Source organism: Hyperoodon ampullatus (genome assembly GCF_949752795.1).
Source record: "Hyperoodon ampullatus genome assembly, chromosome: 3".
NCBI classification, from domain to species: Eukaryota; Metazoa; Chordata; class Mammalia; order Artiodactyla; family Ziphiidae; genus Hyperoodon; species Hyperoodon ampullatus.
Window position 1 is genome coordinate 136,428,618 of NC_136916.1, and position 18,996 is coordinate 136,447,613.

Here is an 18,996-nt window from a genome sequence, read left to right on the forward strand (position 1 = left end):
TTGTGCACAAATGTATTTCTATAAAAACTTATAAATGGGTTAATAAATACATGTAAGATATTTAGGACAGTGCCTGGCACATAGTAACACATTATATTATTTTTATCACCATAGGTTGACCTTCTAGATAGAAGGTGATAGTACTTGATTAACATCTTTAGTGACAAGGACCTTAAGAGCCATCTAACAGTTACGCTACAATGTATTCTACTTTTTAGTTTAGATTACGGCAAAAATTGCAAACAGTCAGAGAATTATATCCCTGAAAACATTCATCTGCTGCAGACCTGCCCAGTTCTACATTCAGTTTAAAAAACTTAACTTCCTCCGTGTGCTGGTGAGTTAACGCTACCTGTGTTCCTCTTATGGAAATCGTGGCTGTGGACTAGAGCGGAAAGAGCGGAACCTACCGCTCAGGCGCGTGCGGCAGTTCTCTTCCCTCTGCATTCGTGCAGGGGGACCACTTGTTAAGAGCAGGCGGGGAGCAGGTTCAGGACACCTCTTGACTGGTGCTTCTCACCCTATCATAGTTCGGGTCACAAGTTTAGGAATGTGCTTCTTAGCCATTGTCACTCTCTTTCAACATCTCTAACTCCTCCCCAGGCGTGCTTGCAGCTGCCCCCACACCTGTTAATCCCATTTACTTCTAGTTTTCCTGGGCGGGGTGAAGGGGATAAGGAGAGAGGAAGAGGACTACCTGTCCACTTTCTCTTGCTTCGAAGGGGCAAAGACTAAACCTAATTCACATTGCAAACGACCAGGTTTCATCAGTCATTCCCATATTTTTCACAGTTCAAAGTTTTTAACTTCCTCTCCTTTTCAGGGGTTTTTCTCTCCAGATTTGCTCCATTTTTAAGGGACGCGGGTAGCCCTCCCCCCACCCCCGGTCAGATCTAAGGTTAAACGTTGTACAGCTGAGGAAAAGCATTTTTAGGAGACTTGTCCAAGGCCGGAGCAGCAGGCCCGGAGCGGGCGGGCTTCGCGGCAGCTCCGTGGGAGCGCCTGTCCCGCCCATCCTTCCCGGGCCTCGCGTTGCAAGATCCGCGGTTGAGCCCCAAGGCCGAGGACAGTGGGTTGGGAGCTGGTGACTCCAAAGCTCTCTGCAACTTCCCCGCCCTACAGCCCCACCCATTAGCACGCGGCCTCCCCCGGGGCCCGTAGGAGACACCTTCGTCCCCGCCCCTCCACAGGTCACCTCCCTTCACGCCCCTTTGCCTCGGCCCCGGCAGCCGGCAGGCAGGGAAGTGTCGTAAAGCCAGGCCCAGGAAACTTTACCCGGGGTAACAGCCGAGGCGCTTTACGGCGACGGCGGCTGAGTGTGAGCCTTGGCCGCGGTGGAGGCAGCAGCGGCGGTGCGGGAGGCGGCGGCAGCCGAGGAGGAAGAGGAGTGGCGGCAGTGGCGGCGGGGACCTGTGCGGGGTGAGCCTGCGGTGGGGACGGGGAGGGGCCGCGGGTGACAGGGCTGGCGGATGGGCGCGTGCGGACGGGGACGGTGGCCGGCTGAGCAGCTGGGCGGCGCTGAAGAGTTGGGGGGGGCCCGCGGAATTGGGGCGCCAGCTCTGTGAGGGACGGTTTCTGCCTTTGTTTCCCCCCCGACCCTCGCCGCCCCCCGCCCCCCGTTACCTCTACTCCGCGCTCGCACGCCGGGTCTCATGTCTTCCCCTCTCGGTCTGTGTCTCCTCTAGGATGGCGGAGGTACCGCCTGGGCCTAGCAGCCTCCTCCCACCACCAGCACCTCCGGCCTCGGCGGCGGCCGAGCCCCGCTGTCCCTTCCCGGCGGGGGCCGCCCTCGCCTGCTGCAGCGAGGACGAGGAGGACGACGAGGAGCACGAAGCCAGCGGTGGCGGCGGCGGCGGCGGCGGGAGCCCGGCGGGCGGCGAGGCGACGGCGGCGGCCAAGGGGCATCCGTGCCTCCGCTGCCCCCAGCCGCCGCAGGAGCAGCTGCAGCTCAACGGATTGATCAACCCCGAACTGCGGCACCTCCGGACGGCCGCCTCCCTCAAGAGCAAGGTTTTGAGCGCGGCCGAGGCGGCCACGGTCACGGCCACCCCCGCCGGGGGTCCCAGAGCGACTGCAACAAAAGGAGCCGGGGTACACTCGGGCGAGAGCCCCCCTCCCTGCCTCCCCAATAATGCAAGAACTGCGCTCCCCAGCCCCGCAGAGGCAGCGGCGGCGAGCGATCCCACGGCGGCCCGCAATGGACTGGCGGAGGGCCCGGAGCAGGAGGAGGAGGAAGACGAGCAGGTGCGGCTGCTGTCTTCATCCCTGACCGCCGGCTGCAGTTTGAGAAGCCCTTCAGGCCGGGAGGTTGAGCCTGGGGAGGATCGGACTATACGTTATGTCCGATATGAATCCGAGCTGCAAATGCCCGATATCATGAGACTGATCACCAAAGATCTGTCTGAACCCTACTCCATTTATACCTATAGATATTTTATCCACAACTGGCCACAGCTGTGCTTCTTGGTAAGTGGGTGGAATGAAAAAAGGGTGAACCCAGCAGAGAGATCCAGGCCGTGCGGGGCAGGGAGTGTGAGGGCTGGAGTGGCAGTGGATGTATCCTGCATTTCATAGTACGTTACGTGATGTAAAGTGCGTGTATGCACTCCTAATTATTTAATGAAACTGCTTTGAAGGTAAGGCTTCATGATCCGGGTTAACTTGATACTGATGTAAATGCAATAAGCCTGTGTGATGCATGTTGGGGGTCTTGTATCCTGTTTACATTAGCTTATAATCATGTTTAACCGTCTTGAATTATCCTCCCTCATCCTCAAAGCACTTTGCAGTCATTTAATTTGAACATGGTTCTGTTCGGATACAGGCCTTATTAATCTCTCAATTACAGCCATAATCAGGGAAGAGTGTATGCATAAACATGTTTTGGTGAACATGATTGTCAGTAAACTTGCTGTGGCCACACTGGAGAATTAAATCTTAGGAGCGTATTCCATAATTATGGAGATTGTTTCCTTTTACTTCAGCAGGGCAGTTAACAGTTGTAGCCAGCCTGCTTTCTGGTGCACGGTTGCAGAAGGCGCTACTAACACTTCTGGTGGCTGAAAGACTCCTGAAACTTGAACAAAATACCCTTTTTGGGAGTGTAGGAAACTAAGTGTGAAATTGTTAACTAATCTAATTTTTTTTCTTTTTTTTTTAAAGAAGCTGGTCATAGATATGCTTAAGTTCTAGTACTATTGCTGGCTTGTGTGTAATGTAGTTGACAGAAATTTTTTGCTTAATATATGAGTAAAAAAGACTTGGCTTAACCAAACAAGCTGAATATTTTTTTTGTTTGACTTATGTAGTACTAGTAGTACCAATAGTTTCCCAATAATATTGACCAATTTCAGTCTGTATGAAACCTTTCACTTAAATATTGATGGCAGGTATGTGCTTTGTATCATGTACTCACAAGCATGTTGTTTCCATTGAATTTTATTGAAGAAAGATAACATGCTTTTAAGGAGTGCTTCATGATATGTGAAGGGAAAAGCCACTACCATTATTTGTTGTTTTAGAATTGACTTAATTGCATTTACTAATTCCCTGTAAGATGCTTTGACAATACTTTAGAAATCTGTCTTTTTGATTCTATAGCTTGGTGGGGATCTGAAAATATAACCTCAGTATTGTTGATAATGGTAGCTGTGCTGTTTTCTGCATTCACTTTGTTAAACTTCAGTTTAGTATGTTTGTTTAAACTGGGACCTATTTTATATTCTACAAAACTGCTCTTACAGGATTCTAACCGTTGCATCAAAATAGAAGTTCTAAGACACGTCTGTGTCAAATGAATATGGGAAGATGGTTTTCATAGCATTATTATAAATGTCATATCAAATTCTATTACAAATGCTGACGATTGTAGATTGATTTAATTGTAAGTTAATTCACAAAAGCATACAATTTAGTTACACTTTAAATTGAAATAGTGTATGTATTTCTGTTAATTCCAGAAAATAGTTGTGTATGTGTGATTAGTCAACTTTTGAGTTCTGGTATTACCTAGACCTCTCTCAACTTGTCTGCTATTTTAAACTCTGATAAACTGCATATTAGTAAACTTTACTTTGATTTTACATAGACTCCTCCCAATTCAACAGCTAATTTGACCTTTAACCCTTAATAGCCAGTTTGTTTAACATTAAACTCTGAATATCTAGAAATTGTGATAATACGCAAGTGGTTGACCTGTAAGGTTTACTAATGCAAGTATGGATCTGGACGTATTGAGCATAAAACAATAGTTAAAAAATCAGAGGCCATTTGGAACTGGGGCCTTTATATTGGTGTTTAAAAAATTTGAATTTCTCATGAGAACTAATTTAAAACAAATATAAGTGTATGTTTATTTCAATTCATACTATTTTAGAACTATAAAGGGTCCTAGAGATAATCTAGTTCAGCTTCATTTTTTTTTAATGAAAAAAAATTTAAAGACCAGAGCGACTTAAAATGTTCACATCTCCAGATATTTAGTGTCCAGAGATGTAAAGCTAGAACCCGGGTCTCCTGGCCTGTCATTATGGAAACAGCTAAGAAGCTGAAAAATGACATACCCTTGAGTCATTCAGCCAAGATCCTTGTGTCACCAAGTTATGCTTCACCAAGTAATAGTTGTCCTTGCAGACATCAATATTAAGAGACTAGAAATCTCCAGAATGTTCCTGGTTTCCATGAGTAACCTGCAGTGGATCAAATGGAATATATACGGTAGAACCTTAGAAAATCGCCAATACTTGACCATATTTGACTAACAAAAGTGACAGTTTCTAATGATCCTTGCTAATAATTGTAACAGATGTGAAAGTATGGTATTGTACAAATGGGAGGCACTGTCATTTACTCTGTACTTAACTAATTTATCTCTGTCTCTTTTGAGTTCATGGTATTTTCAGTTGTTGGTGCCTTTTTGAACTTCTTAAACTTATTACCAGTGATATACTATAGTACTTCTGCTATTTGTTCTAAATTTAAATTTCCAGATTTCTCTGTTTTCCTATTTGTGATATTCTGGAATTTGGGAATCCGTATTTCACCCAACTTAAATTTTTCAAGTTTTATAGATTGACAAGCATTTGGCCTTGTAGAGTTAAATTTTAATCTTGCCTGGAATTTTTCAGTTCCCATCCTTGAAAAAAAGAACACACTTTAATAGCATGAGTTCCAAATGTATGTGCAGAAGCTTTTATTTGTAAAAACTTAACATGCAGTTCAGTGATTCTTGTAAGTGTATATTCATCAGCAATTTATCAGGAAAAAATACAGAATTGGCCTTCCTCACTAAACATCTTACTAATAACAGTGAATCATATATTGGGCTTTTATTTTTAAATGATGTGTACAACTTGATTTTTGTTCCTATAGATTCTTGATTAGTAAGAAATCAATCTAGTCTAAGAGTGAACTAATATAATACTTTGTTTGCTTATTACTTTCTTGGTCCGAGGACAAATAAGATTTGTTTGAAATGCCTATCCAGGTTGAAAGTATTGTCCAGTTATATTGTGTCTAGTGGTTTTAATTTTTTCCCCTTTTGGATGGTTTATTAACTGTGAAATGTAGCTGTCCTATAATTTTGTATCATAGATTTGTATAGATTTCCATTTCTCCTAGCTTATGAGGTCAGGTCAAAATTTTTTTAATGTACCTCTCATCTCTGATGTATGCACACACATATACAACCACACACATCTATCTGAAATAAGTTATGTTCAAATCAGAAAATGCTGTTCAACCAGGCAACTTTTGTATATGTTTCAGGACTTAATACAGAAAGAAATTTTACTTTTCAAAAGAATTTTGAAAGAACCAAATTGATTTATCATGAATGAAAATGGAAATAAATTTTAGAGGTTTATTGACCCCAAATAATTCTGGATTGTGTTGATAAAACAGAAATGAATTAGTGTAGATTGTTAAATTTAATATCCCTTCAAAGTAAATCAACTATACTTCAATTAAAATAAGTAAATAAAATTAATAGCCCTCCTGACCTAGTTTAGGCTTGAGTGAAATGGATTAGAATTAGCTTGCCTAAAGATTTCTCCACAGTTGAAAAAAAGGCTTTTTAATCAGTTTACAGAATGGTGAACTAAAAAAAGTCATAACAGATTCAAGATAAGAGAGGTATTAAGTGTAAATTGGGCTTTGCTTATTGATTTTTTTAACCCTTTCCTGGTTTTTGTTGTTGAAATAGTTTCTGAAAAGTTAATTTTATTAAGAGATGATTTGAAGCTTTCATATTTTTTTTATGAGGGCTCTTTACAGTAAACAAGTATTTCTGTCTGACACATTATTAAACAATTGGAACTACTGCCCTATTTATATTTACCAGAGTACAGTATTTACTAGAACTTTTTGTTGGTGATGGAATTTTTGAAAAACATATTTTCAATGGTGATACTGGAAATTTTAATGAAAATGGAGGCTGATTAGCTTTTATTTAATAAGTAATCTTTGGAAGGCTGTACATTTTTATTAAAATAGAAAGCTCTATAAAAATTACAGCTTTTGCTTTAATATGAAGCTTTGGTTTTGAGTTCTAGATATTCTGTGAGCTTTATGGCAATGACTCACACTGTCAGGAGAGCCCTAAAAATGAGACCATCGTATATCTAGTTTTTGTAGTCCTTCAGTAACAAAAACCCCTTGGGTAGGATCTAAGGAATACCTTAAAAATAATCCTTTTTCTTTTAGATTTTTTTTCCCTGATCAAAATCTAACTCTTATTCAGGTATAAATATTATGTCTTTTATCTGTCTTTCACTAAAACTTTATTATAATTAAATATAAATTTATAGTACTCTGTTGATAAGTTTCACAATATTTTGTGATATCTAATGAAAAGACTTTCTTAAAAAAATTATTTTCACATGTTTCCCCTTTCCCAAATCTTAAACATGTAGCTCTTTATTGCAACTAATTATAAGCACCTCATAAAGTACTTGAATGTTTACCATGTGGAAATTTGCTTTTTTTTTTCCCCTAGGCTTTAATAATGAGCCTAAGAAATTCATGTCCTAAAGAATGTTGAAAGATTTTAAAACTAGAACATTTGAAGGAGTTCTGGGATTTAGATTTCTGACACTTCTGTGACTGCTCTCTTGCTAGAATTCTCATTATTTCTTCCTCCCTCAGAAACACTGACCAATGGTTGGCTGCTGTTTCTGTGGGTAATTATGCAATACCTGATGGCAATGTATTCTTTGTAACTGTTTGTTTATTTTTAAGGCCATGGTAGGGGAGGAGTGTGTAGGTGCCATCGTTTGCAAGTTGGATATGCACAAAAAGATGTTCCGCAGAGGTTATATAGCCATGTTAGCCGTGGATTCCAAATACAGGAGAAATGGCATTGGTAAGAAAAATATTATGTCACAAAAAAATGCCTAAGTTCTTTTCTTTTTTTTTTTTGAAGCAGAAGACTTAAATGTAAATAGTATGTAGAAATTAGCATGAAGCTGAGGGAAGAAAATGGCTTTTATTTCAAAATATTTTCAAAATGTTCTAAAAATGAATTGTTTCCTTTATTACTGTTTAATTATTTGAGAGATTGTCTTTCTAACAATTAGAAGGTGATCAGTTTTCATCTCCAGACATTTTTTTTTATCACATCCAAACTGCTTTGCATTATACTAAGTTCTGCAGTTTTTAATAGCGTTATTAGGGTGCTTGATCACAGCACTCAAGCAGCTGTCTGTGCTTGGGTTAAATGGTCCTCAATCAAGGCAAAATTATGGAGAAATTGTTACCATTATTTAGTACTAGTCATCAAACATTATATTAGCAATTCGGGAAGGACCAGGAAAAAGGAGAATTGTTTCTTACTACTATTCCCAAACTCATCTCTTTCCTGGGCTACCCTTCCTGGCATTTGCAGTTAATCTTATACTCATGGTTTATAATGGTCATTAGAATCATCTGGGTGGTTTAAAAACAAATGCTTAGGCCCCTCCCCTTGAGAATCTTATTTGTCCTGTTAGAAGTAGGTCTGAAAGTTCCCCAGGTGGCTATGATGTAAGCCTGTTAAGAACAGCTGTCATAGTGTCTAAGACCTACTGGCTCTTTGTTCAAGATAGAGGATCAGGTAGAAAAGCACTTGTCTGAGCATGGCAAATTCTGAGAGGTACTGAAGCTAAGTAAGTATTCATGAAAAAAGAGTTTGATGCCTGTACCAGTATTTAATTACTAGCAGTTTTGTCACTTGTAGTTTTTTTTTTTAAACTATGAGTGTATGTCCAGTTTAAGACTGGTTCACACAATCTGAGACATCATGAGAAGTCATTATGAATAGGTTTACTTTATACATTAGGTTCAGCCAACTTTTCTTATAGTGTTACAGTTTGCCACTAAGATGTTTAATGAATTGGGCTTGTTATACAAGCCAAGTTTGAGTCTTTGATGTATTAAAAAGAGCTGGTAAGGACTCATGGCAAATGATAGGCAAATTGGCTACTTCAGAGGGCAGAAACCAGTGCTTGAAGATTGCATCCTGGCCCTCAGACATATTTTGTATGGCCCATGTAACGTGTGCTTGCTTGTGTTCATGGTTTGAAAATTGAGAGAGAAAATTTGGATTTCTTCTCTTAAGATCAGATTTAGCATTTGTTTTCCCTTTAATGTGCTAAGTATATCTGACCCTAAACTAGGATATAGACACACCACTGACATCATTTGGTGTGCCCAGGCTTACTATAAGGTTTGTGGAAACTAACACAGTGTCTTGGGCGCACTCTGGGTCACAGCAATTCTGGTGTGATCTTTGGCAAGATTGGCTCAAAGGTCATGGAGTGAGTTCTTACCAGCTGAAGACGTTCCTGGGTTGCTCTGGCCATATCTTACCTTTTCTCTTGGAATTAAATAGCATTTACACTTGAGAAAAGGATATATATCAGGAGATAGGTCTTTCAAGAGGAAACTTGTATTGCTATGCACAGGTCCTATTGGCCTCTCAGTTCTAAGTCTAAATTTTTTTTCCCACTTAATTTGAGATAATCTGTGTATCTCATTCAGGGTAGAACCCAGCATTTGACATTTCTTTGCTTCTTATGAATATTATAATTAGGTATCTTTAAGAAACTAATTACATTTTTTACTTCATTAATACTCAGCTCTATATTCTAGGTACTAACTTGGTTAAGAAAGCTATATATGCTATGGTTGAAGGAGACTGTGATGAGGTAAGTCTTCCTAAATGTTTAAGACCTTTTATCCTGGGCTGTATTCTACTGGGTATTTTTATAAATAGCCCATAATAAATTGTACTGCAGATTTCATTGCAAGCTATTATTATACAAATGTAACTTGTGCTGAAAATTATATTCCATTTAAAAACACATGAATTTTGACCTAGAACAAATTTTAAGATGATAATGGGAGCTAAAATTTGTGTCAGAATGTAAAGGTAAAATTTTAGATATTTTCAGTAAATAACTGGTATTCAGAGCTCTGATTTGTTATCAGTTAAATCATTTAAGGTGGCTTTTATTATAAACCTTATTATAATTTACTTGTGTATTGGCTTTGGTTTCTCTCTAAATAATATATATATATATATATTTTTTTCCTGTGGGCCAACTGTCAGCCCATATGAAGAACATTTCACATTTGAAAAAATCTCAGCATTAAATAATAAGGCTGGAGGGGGGAAAGACAACCACTTTTTAAATGTAGAGCTCTCTGTAAATTAGCATAAAAGTGTCTTCTCTCTTCAGCTTGTTTGTAAGGCCTGAAGGCAGGTAGTTTCTTTGTATCTTGCAGCACTGTGCTTTACCTATGGTAGGTGCTCAATAAATAATAGTGATGGTTGGGAATGTTAAGATTTACTATTATGTAATGTGGAAGGGAATAAGTATAAACTAGGGAAGTATAGATATCTTTAATATAACAGTGGTGACTAAGAAGGACCAGAGTTGTGCTAGTAATTTTATGAGTGTTACTACTAACACTTGTCTTTATTATTGGAGGGCAAATATGCCTTAGAGAGTTCTCAAAATACTTGAAATTAGGTAATTTTTTTCTCAGACTGCAATAAATAACTTGTTTTGGTTACTTTTCTTTTTTTTAAGTGGAGTTTTTTTTTGGTACAAAATTTATTCACAGTCACTAACCATCATTATTTGTGTGTGTGTATTTGGGCTGCAAAGTCCTTTCTTTTACCATCTTCACGCTTTTCAACTCTTCATCTTTCTTTCCACTTATAGCTGCTATTAATCTTGCAGTTTGCATCCTCCCATTTTCTAAGCACATGTGAATGCAGATGTTTACCCATACTTTTTTATACAAATGAAATCACAGTTATTATTCTGCTATAACTGCTTTTTCCACTTAACAGTAACTCATGAACAGGATTCCATGTCATACAGATGTACAGCAGAGTATTCTCACGCTCCTTGTCCACATTCATAGTTCGTAGTTTGACAGATCACACTAAATGGTGGTTGTATGAGAAGGCCTACAGACATATTGGGCAGCACAGGGAGGACATCCTGGGATTTACGGCTATTTAATTTTTTTACCCCGAATAAGAAAATTCGCACGTGGCAAAGGATCTGATATTCACAGCTTTTAATTTCAAAAAGTAAAAGGTACAGTGGCCCTGATTACATCATTGGTAACTAAAATTTGAGTATAAAATTGAATATAAATTTTTTCATCAGTGTAAGTCCAATATGGACCATGGCTATATTGGCTTAGACAGCTCATCAAGAATAGAAGTCAGGCTTCACAAAAGCTGATTAACAGTTCGGAGAAATCTTTTGGATGATAAGACCATGTTTTGATCCTCTACTGAGTAGTGTGGTTCCCAGTGAACAGGGATGTTACAAGGAGGGAGTATTATGTCCCTTATGAAAGCCTTTGCTGAGTTCTCCTAGTTACTGCCTATGAGACAGGTAGTATGCTTTACCTTAACTGATCAAATGTTTAAATAGTATTGGTTTTTCTTTGAAAGTTCTGAGGAATGATGAGATTTCGGTTATATTGTTATAGTCTTAAGGTTAAGGCCTAAATTAGTGATACATTTTATGGTAGAACTATTCATTGTGGGCCTAAAATTCTGATTCATTTTTCTTACTTTTCAAGCAATGAGTTTTACTCAATCTTAGACTGAAATGGGTATAGTTCCATGAACTTATTTCTGTTGTATGGTTTTAAGTGGATGGGTTTTGCAGTTTGAATAGCTCTGCCTCTGGACTAGGGAAGTATTCCATGGTTTAAAAAAATTGGTTATCTGTGCCCCATATTGTTCAGATAAAGGATTTGCTGTAGAAAGGGACAGAACTCTTGCTTACTCTTTATTAGGCTTTCACTTTCCCTTTCATTGAGTTTTAAACCATATAAGCAACAAACTCTTCTGTCCTCTTTACCCTTCTAATTTTTGATGGTAGTGTGTTGTTTGGTTCTACTTCCTTATGTTACCATCTCATCCTGTTTGGTTTGGTTTCTTTCCCCTCCACTCCAGTGTAACTACTTTGTATTTGCTAGACCCAGTAGCTTCTTGGTCTTCCTCAGCTTATTAAAATGCTTCTCAGTCTTTAAGACCCAATTCAGATATCAACAACTCCTTTTAAGTTTTCCTTGATCCTCTGGACAGAATCAATTGCACCTTCTCTGGTTTTCTTGACCTCCCTTTCTGTAATACTTACTATGCTTAAATTTACTTGTTCAGAGACTGTGCCTTAGCCACTGAGAGCAGAGATACCTTTTCTTGTTTACTGCTGTATTCTTAGTACTTAGTACAGCATTTGTGATGGAGTACATGGTTCATAAATATTGGTTGAATGATCAGTTTTGTGCCTCCAGTATCTTATCTATGCCTCTTTTTTTTGGGGGGGGGTGGACTTTTGAATTTCGATTTGTCTATTTTTTTTTTCATTAAAAAATTGTTTTTTAGTTCTTTTCTTTTTTTTAGTTTTACTTATTTTTTTATACAGCGGGTTCTTATTAGTTATCTATTTTATACATATTAGTGTATATATGTCAATCCCCATCTCCCAATCTAATTAGTTTTTAACTTGGCTTTCTCTCTAAGCTTTTAAGAACAGCAATCGTCTTTTTTTTGCGTGTGTGTACATAAAAAATATATCTGAAAAAAATATATCTGCAGGGTTAACCAAGTTATTAAAGTACCTTTTGATAAAAGCAATTATATATAAAAATAGTTTTGTATATAATTCATTGTTCTGAGGAAAACTTTGAAATTATAATTCTCCAAGAATACAATGACCAAATTATAAAATAACTGACATGCGATGTTACTTTCATTAAGTTAGGCCAACCTTCCTTTCTTTTAAAGTGTTAAGAAATTTTGACAAATTATCAGAAAGACATTTGGGAAGGGTTTTAAATTACATTTTCTACTGCTTAGGTCGTGCTGCTGTTTTTTCAATCTTACAGAGAGAGATTTTTGAATCTATGAGCCTATTAAGAGAGGTACATTTGGAAATCTCTATGAAGCTTTACTATGCACATCCAGTCAATTTTTACTTTCTGTTCCGTTTGCAGAATTTATTTATGACCTTGAGTCATGTTTATATTGCTTTTGGTTGCCACTTGTCGTTTTAAGATAAATTCAGAGTGAATTAAACCGAGGTTAGTTGAAATGTAGATCTGTACATTTCACAGAGTTGAAATGTAGATCGTGCTTTTGCCCAAATAACAATGGTATTATTCTTCTGGTCTAATAGATCTTTTCATTTTGCCTTACTATGACTTTCCTAACTTTTTATATCAGAATTAGATATGTTTAAACAGCGTAGCTAAAGATCTTTTCCATTTTCTGTATATTTGGATCTGACTAAAAAGTTATAGCATCAAAAAAAGAAACAAGTGGATTCATTACTTCATGAATAAGAAATGCATTACCTATATTGCTAATCTGGCTTGAATTTGGTTACTCTTCTATGTGGTCTGGCTGCCAAACATTTACTGGCTACTAGGAGAAGCTTCTTGAGCTTGGGTTTTACATTAGGGGAGACAGTAAGAAAAATATATACAAATAACATGAATGAGTTTTCTTGTGTACCTAAAATAATGAACCCACATGGTGGCCATTTACTTTTATGTACTTTTTTTGGACATAAATTAGAATGAATGGAGCAGCATGACGAACAGTACTTTACGTTTTAAGCTGTAGATGTCCCTGAAATCTTCATCTCTGGAAATTTAAATTTCAAATTTTTTTTTAGATTTATGGTATGGTTACTATGATATTAATACTCAGAACTAACTCATAAATGGTGAAAATATACTGGAATCAGAATTTCTTAATGGAGGTTAAGTGTGCAGTATGTGACCTTAAAACATTTTTAGTTGACCAGCATCTTCCTATTTTTGTCTGTCCCCAACCCCTTGGAGCCACCATTCCACACTCTGCTTCTATTAAGTCTGACTATTTTAGTTTCTGCATATAAGTGAGATCACGCAGTACTTGTTTTTCTATGTTTGATGCATTTTACTTCGGGTAATGCCCTCCAGGTTCACCCATGTTGTCACACTGGCAGGATTGCTGTTTTTAAGGCCAAAGAATATTCTAGAGTGTGTGTGTTTGTATGTGTATGTATATATGCGTGCACACCACTTTATCCATCCATTTGTTGATGAACATTTATGTTGTTTCCTTATCTTGGCTACTGTGATAATGCTGTAATGAACATGGGGACCTCTTTGAGGTCCTGATTTTACTTCCTTTGGTTGTATACCCAGAAGTGTGATTGCTGGATCATATGATAGTTCTATTTTTAATTTGAGGAACCATCACACTATTTTCCATAATGTCTGTAGCAATTTACATTCCCACCAACAGTGGGAAATTTATTTAAATAACCAATAATAAACCTGTTACATGTTAACAAAATAACATACATTTTATGGTAATGTACAAGATGACTTTTAAGCTTTTTGTGTTTAATAATTATATGTTTCACATTTTTAGTTTCATTGGAAACATATAGTTTGGCTGTGAGACAGAGGCTGTTAGGTAAAGAACAGAGTAAAATGGAATTATTTAAACTGTAAGGATTTTTGGTTGAGTAGTTTGGCCTAGTTAAAGAACTGGATATGATAAGCCTGGGTTCTAGATCCATCTTCTGTCGATATAGTTGTTGTGATTATAGGAAAGTCATTTAACTTTTTTAAATCTGTCTCTTTGTGCAGTGTGATGGTGATTCTGATCTTAAAGGGAGGTTATGAAGAGCAATAAAATTGTTCCGTCGGCATTGTCGGTGTAAGGCCTGTGAGGTGCTAGACAATAAAATAGTGTTTGCTGTCCCTCCAGGAGCTCCTAGCCTGTAATATTAAAAAAGGCTTTCTAAACTGTAATGGTTTGGCTCATCCTGACAATGGTTTGTTCCTGAGAGAATCCGTAGAACTTCACTGTAACCCTTATTTTCTGTTAAGTAGAATTCAACTTGGTCAAGTTTCTTTAGGAATAAAATAACCTTATTATGCTTTGGCTTCCTATATAATATTCCCATGATGTGGACTAAAAGAATAATTTTATAGAGAGTTTCCAGTATAAACCCAGATTCTCTTTTAGTATGTTTATAAGAATTTCGTAATTAAGTGTTAAAAAGTAGTTACTTTTTTTGTGGCGTTTTCTGTTGTGTCAAATAATACATGATCTCTTTGATTAGAGAATGTGAGTGTGCTGAGAGAATCTTTTCATTTTAACCAAGGTGTTAGCCCTTTGTGTAATGTTTTTCTGTAAATTGGGCTTTATTTTATTAATCTGTTAGGATGCCAACAAACCTGAATTCAACTCTTAACTTACACGTCAAGTGTATATTTATGTAGCTATAGTTAACCTCAGCTGTGTTTTGAATATTTCAGATTGCTAGATATTAATGAATATGGACTTGGATCCCCTTCATTATGTTAGATCTCCCATTCACTGCTTTGTTTTACTTTGGGATGCAATCACAGGTACAGAAGAGTGGATACTATTAAACTCTAGTTCACATTTGGAGTCTGGTCTATTCTTGTTCTACTGATGGCCTTGAGTTTCATTCACTTGTAAGTTAGAGATATATCTGTTTCATAGGGTTCTTGTGAAAATAACATTATGACAAATGCATGTAATATGAGATAATGCATGTGAAATGCTTTACATAGCACTTAGTAAGCCTTCAAAAAGTATTAGTTTTTTTTTTTTTTTTACACTGTCACTCTCCTTTTTATTTCTGTGAAATCAGTTCTAAGTTTTGAGTTGTTGCAGCTTTATTGCTTCTCATATTAATTGTTTTGATTTAACATTTTAGCTGTAATTAGGTGCTGGCATAAAACAGAATTCTAGGAATTACTCAAGACAATAGTTCCCAACTGGTAAATTGCATTGACCAGACTAGGGTGTTCCAAACTGGAGGATGGCATACATTACTGAACATTAAATTCCATTTTTTTAAGAGCAGAGAGAAATTGTTGAGTTTTTATTTTCACCTTTTAATTTTTAGTTTCATCTTTTAATTTTATTTTCATTGTTTAATGTTCAGTAATGTATGCCATCCTCCAGTTTGGAACACCCCAGTCTGGTCAATGCAATTTACCAGTTTGGAACTATTCTCTTGAGTAATTCCTGGAATTCTGTTTTATGCCAGCACCTAATTACAGCTAAAATGTTAAATCAAAACAATTAATATGAGAAGCAATAAAGCTGCAACAACTCAAACAAGTTTGCTTGCTGTATAACTTTTATAGGAACATTTTCCCTTGATCTTGAACTATTAATTACTTGTTTTTAGATCTTTTTAAAGTTTGGGTTAGTGTGTGATTTGCTCTCATGAGTTGTTTGCATAGGTAATTGCCGTAAGATGATACTTTCTGTTTAAGTACTCTGGTCATTTAAAAGCTTGGCAGTACTTTCGTTTGTTTCCTATTTATGTAATGTATGTAATATAATGAAAGGTACTAAGGGCATATATAATTAACACATGTTTAAGAGCCTTCTATGTGTCAAGCAGTGTGTTAGGTGCAGAGGAAATGGCTGTGAACAAGGTACCCATGATCCCTGTCATTGTTGGGTTCACCAGCTGGGAAAGATGTCATATTCATCAAACATTGAATGAAAGTACAGTTGAACAAGGAGCAGTGCCGAGTGCTGTGGGGTACTATGAGGGGAAAGAGATACTCTGCAGTCTGGAAGTGACATGCTAAGGCCAAAAGCAAGAAGAGGAGGATGGGAAGAGTGTTCTTCCAGACAGAGAAAACAGCTTATGTGAAAGGTCTAAGGTAGGAAAGTTAATGGTGGGTTCCAGAAACTGAAAGTTTAGTGTTGATCATGGCGAGTAAGGGGAGGAGACCTAAAGCACAGTTAGCAAGGTAGGTAGAGGCCATATCTTGATGGACCTTTTAGGTCTCTTTAGATTACTGTTAGATTGTGGACGTTTTCTTGAGGACAAAAGAGAGTCAGTAAATGGTTGTAAGCAGGGAATTAACGAGCATCACTGTACTTAGAGTGGGAGACGTTTGAGTTAGGAGGTTCTTGTATTTGTAATAAAAGTTGATGGCAGCTTAGACTAGAATGTTGTCAATGGGGATAGAAAGAAGAGGATCAGTTTAAGAGAGATTTAAGAGAGAAAATTGAAATACTCAATGCTTGGATGTATGTAGGGGTGTGGAGAGGAAGGAAGTACAGAGATGACTCTTAGGTTTTAGGTTTGAGACATTGATGGGATGGAGACCTTGTTACTGATGTGCGGAATTGTAGAGGAGTTGATCATCAGTTTTTTGGATCCGGTGAGTTGAAGTACAGTCTTTTCTCTATTATTTATATCTGTTGCTTGAATTCTTGTCAGATTTTTTTTTATGGCTTGCGATAGAACAGGAAGAGACTCATAGGCTTTACTTGGGCCTTTGTTTAATTATACTTTGCCCTTTTTTCCCACTCCAAACACCTCAGGGTTATAACATCCCGACAGTAACTGACTCACTGTGTTGATTCTCAGTGAGGTAGGTAGAGAATCAATAGAAAGGCAAATAGAGCTATGTATGTAAAAGTTGGGAGGATGGGATAGAGGATATTTTGGTAGGGGAAGGTAGAAGTAAAGTAGAAGAACATCACATAATGGTCAAAAGTATCAGTTCTTCATTGTCAGGGCCACTGATTCAGTAATATTTTAAAAGGCCCAGATAGAAGTTAATACCTCTGTTAAATGTTGATATCCATAGTGTCTAGACATTCTCAGAATGTAGTTCTCAGAATGTCGTCTCCTTACCAGCAGCAATCAACATCACCTGGCAATTTTTTAAAAATGCAGATTCTTGGGCACCACCCCAAACCTACTCAGAAACTCTGGAGGGGAGGTGCAGCAATCTATTTTAATAAGCCCTCCAGGTACACTAAAGTTTTGGTACCTTTGATCTAGGTTTGGCAAACTTTCTCTACAAAGAGCCTGATAGTAAATATTTTAGGCTTTGCAGCCCACAGGTCTCTGGTGCGACTGCTCAGGTCTGCTGTTGTATTGAGAAAGCAGCAATAAACATCATGCAGACCAATGGACATGGCTGTGTTTCAATAAAACTTTATCTACAAAAACAGGCAGTAGGCATATTTGGTCTAAGGACGATAGTTTTCAGACTCTGGTCTTGACCGTAGACAAATATGGTAGTTGTTGCCAGGATAAAGGATGACATATTAATGAAAATATAGGAGTTGGAGGTCAATCTGAATAGTTTCAAGTACTGGTTTATTTTCTTAAATCTTTGATTGTTGATTTTTTTCTTCATTTTTTTGTCACACTATACAGGGAACGAATTCATCTTTGTTTTAGTATAAAACGTATATTCTCATTGCTAAAAATTCCAAACATTTCACAAAAATCAATAGAAAAGAAAATGTCCCCAGTGTTCCCACCCCGCCTTGCCCTGAGAGAGAATGACTTTTATAATTCTGATAACTGTTTTTCTGGGTTCTTCCTGTACATCATTAATATTTACTGTTTTCACCATCAACTCTAAAACAATTAAATGTAGTTTCTTTTTCTTAAATATTTGATCTTATTGTTTATAAGTGATTTGTCAAATTATGAAATTATAAATTAGTTTCAAATATTATAAAATTATAACTTAGTTTTCTCTTTTTTTGAAGGTTGTTTTGGAAACAGAAATAACGAATAAGTCTGCTTTGAAACTTTATGAAAATCTTGGTTTTGTTCGAGATAAGAGGCTGTTCAGATACTATTTAAATGGAGTTGATGCACTGCGACTTAAATTGTGGCTGCGTTGAGAAACTGACATCAAGGAACAACTTTCCAACGATGCAGAATCGACCTTTGCATGCAATGCAATTTGTACAGAATTGCTTTGCAGGTGGATTTAGTGATTTCCATGCAGCTCTTATCTGTCAGTGTCTCATTTGAGTGTCGCACAATATTTGTTGCACTTTGGCATGGCGCATTTGTTCTGAATTAAAAGATTGTTTTAAACTTAAAGAGTTCTTTTGGTACCAACAAGATGTGCCAGTTGATAGCCAAGATTTGTTTGTTCATTTGCAAAGTCTGCTGACATTGTTATTTACACAGTGATAATTTTATCACAGAACCAGGAAGTGGAACATGATTTTTGTTCCTTAAAAAAGCCAATGTAGATTGTAAAAATCTCTTGAGTATACTAACATTTCACATGAAACCTGCCATAGTTTTCTGAGGGGGTGGGGGAAAAGCTTCAATTTTAGGTTTTATTTTTTCTATATTAAATTTCCATTCTTGAATATTGGTACCTCAGTGATTAGTGAATGAAAAAAAATGTTATGTAGGGTTGGGTGTGTCTTAACAATGAGTAAAGATAACAATTAAATTGCGTCTGCCAGTGCCTGTGTAGATAAGTATATTTGTCTTCATCTCTATAGTTTTTGAATGCATGCTACCTTTTCCTTTTCTTTAAGGCCTTTGCAAGCAAACTTTTGTTTTTATTTAAATTCTAAATTTGGTAATAAATTATTTCAGATTTTTATAATTTGGATACTTTTTCCAGGTGAGTGACAGAGTGGTTTACTGTAGA

General features: G+C 37.4%; 1 protein-coding gene across 1 annotated transcript; it reads left to right on the top strand.

Annotated features, from left to right (window-relative positions):
• Positions 1–1,469: 1,469 nt before the first annotated feature.
• NAA30 (N-alpha-acetyltransferase 30, NatC catalytic subunit) lies at positions 1,470–18,223 on the top strand (the record flags this gene model as incomplete). Its single annotated transcript, XM_079699741.1, has 5 exons — positions 1,470–1,561; positions 1,686–2,466; positions 7,237–7,360; positions 9,127–9,182; positions 18,086–18,223. The coding sequence occupies 5 exons, from the start codon at positions 1,470–1,472 to the stop codon at positions 18,221–18,223; spliced, it is 1,191 nt and encodes a 396-aa protein (XP_079555867.1).
• Between the last annotated feature and the right edge of the window lie 773 nt (positions 18,224–18,996).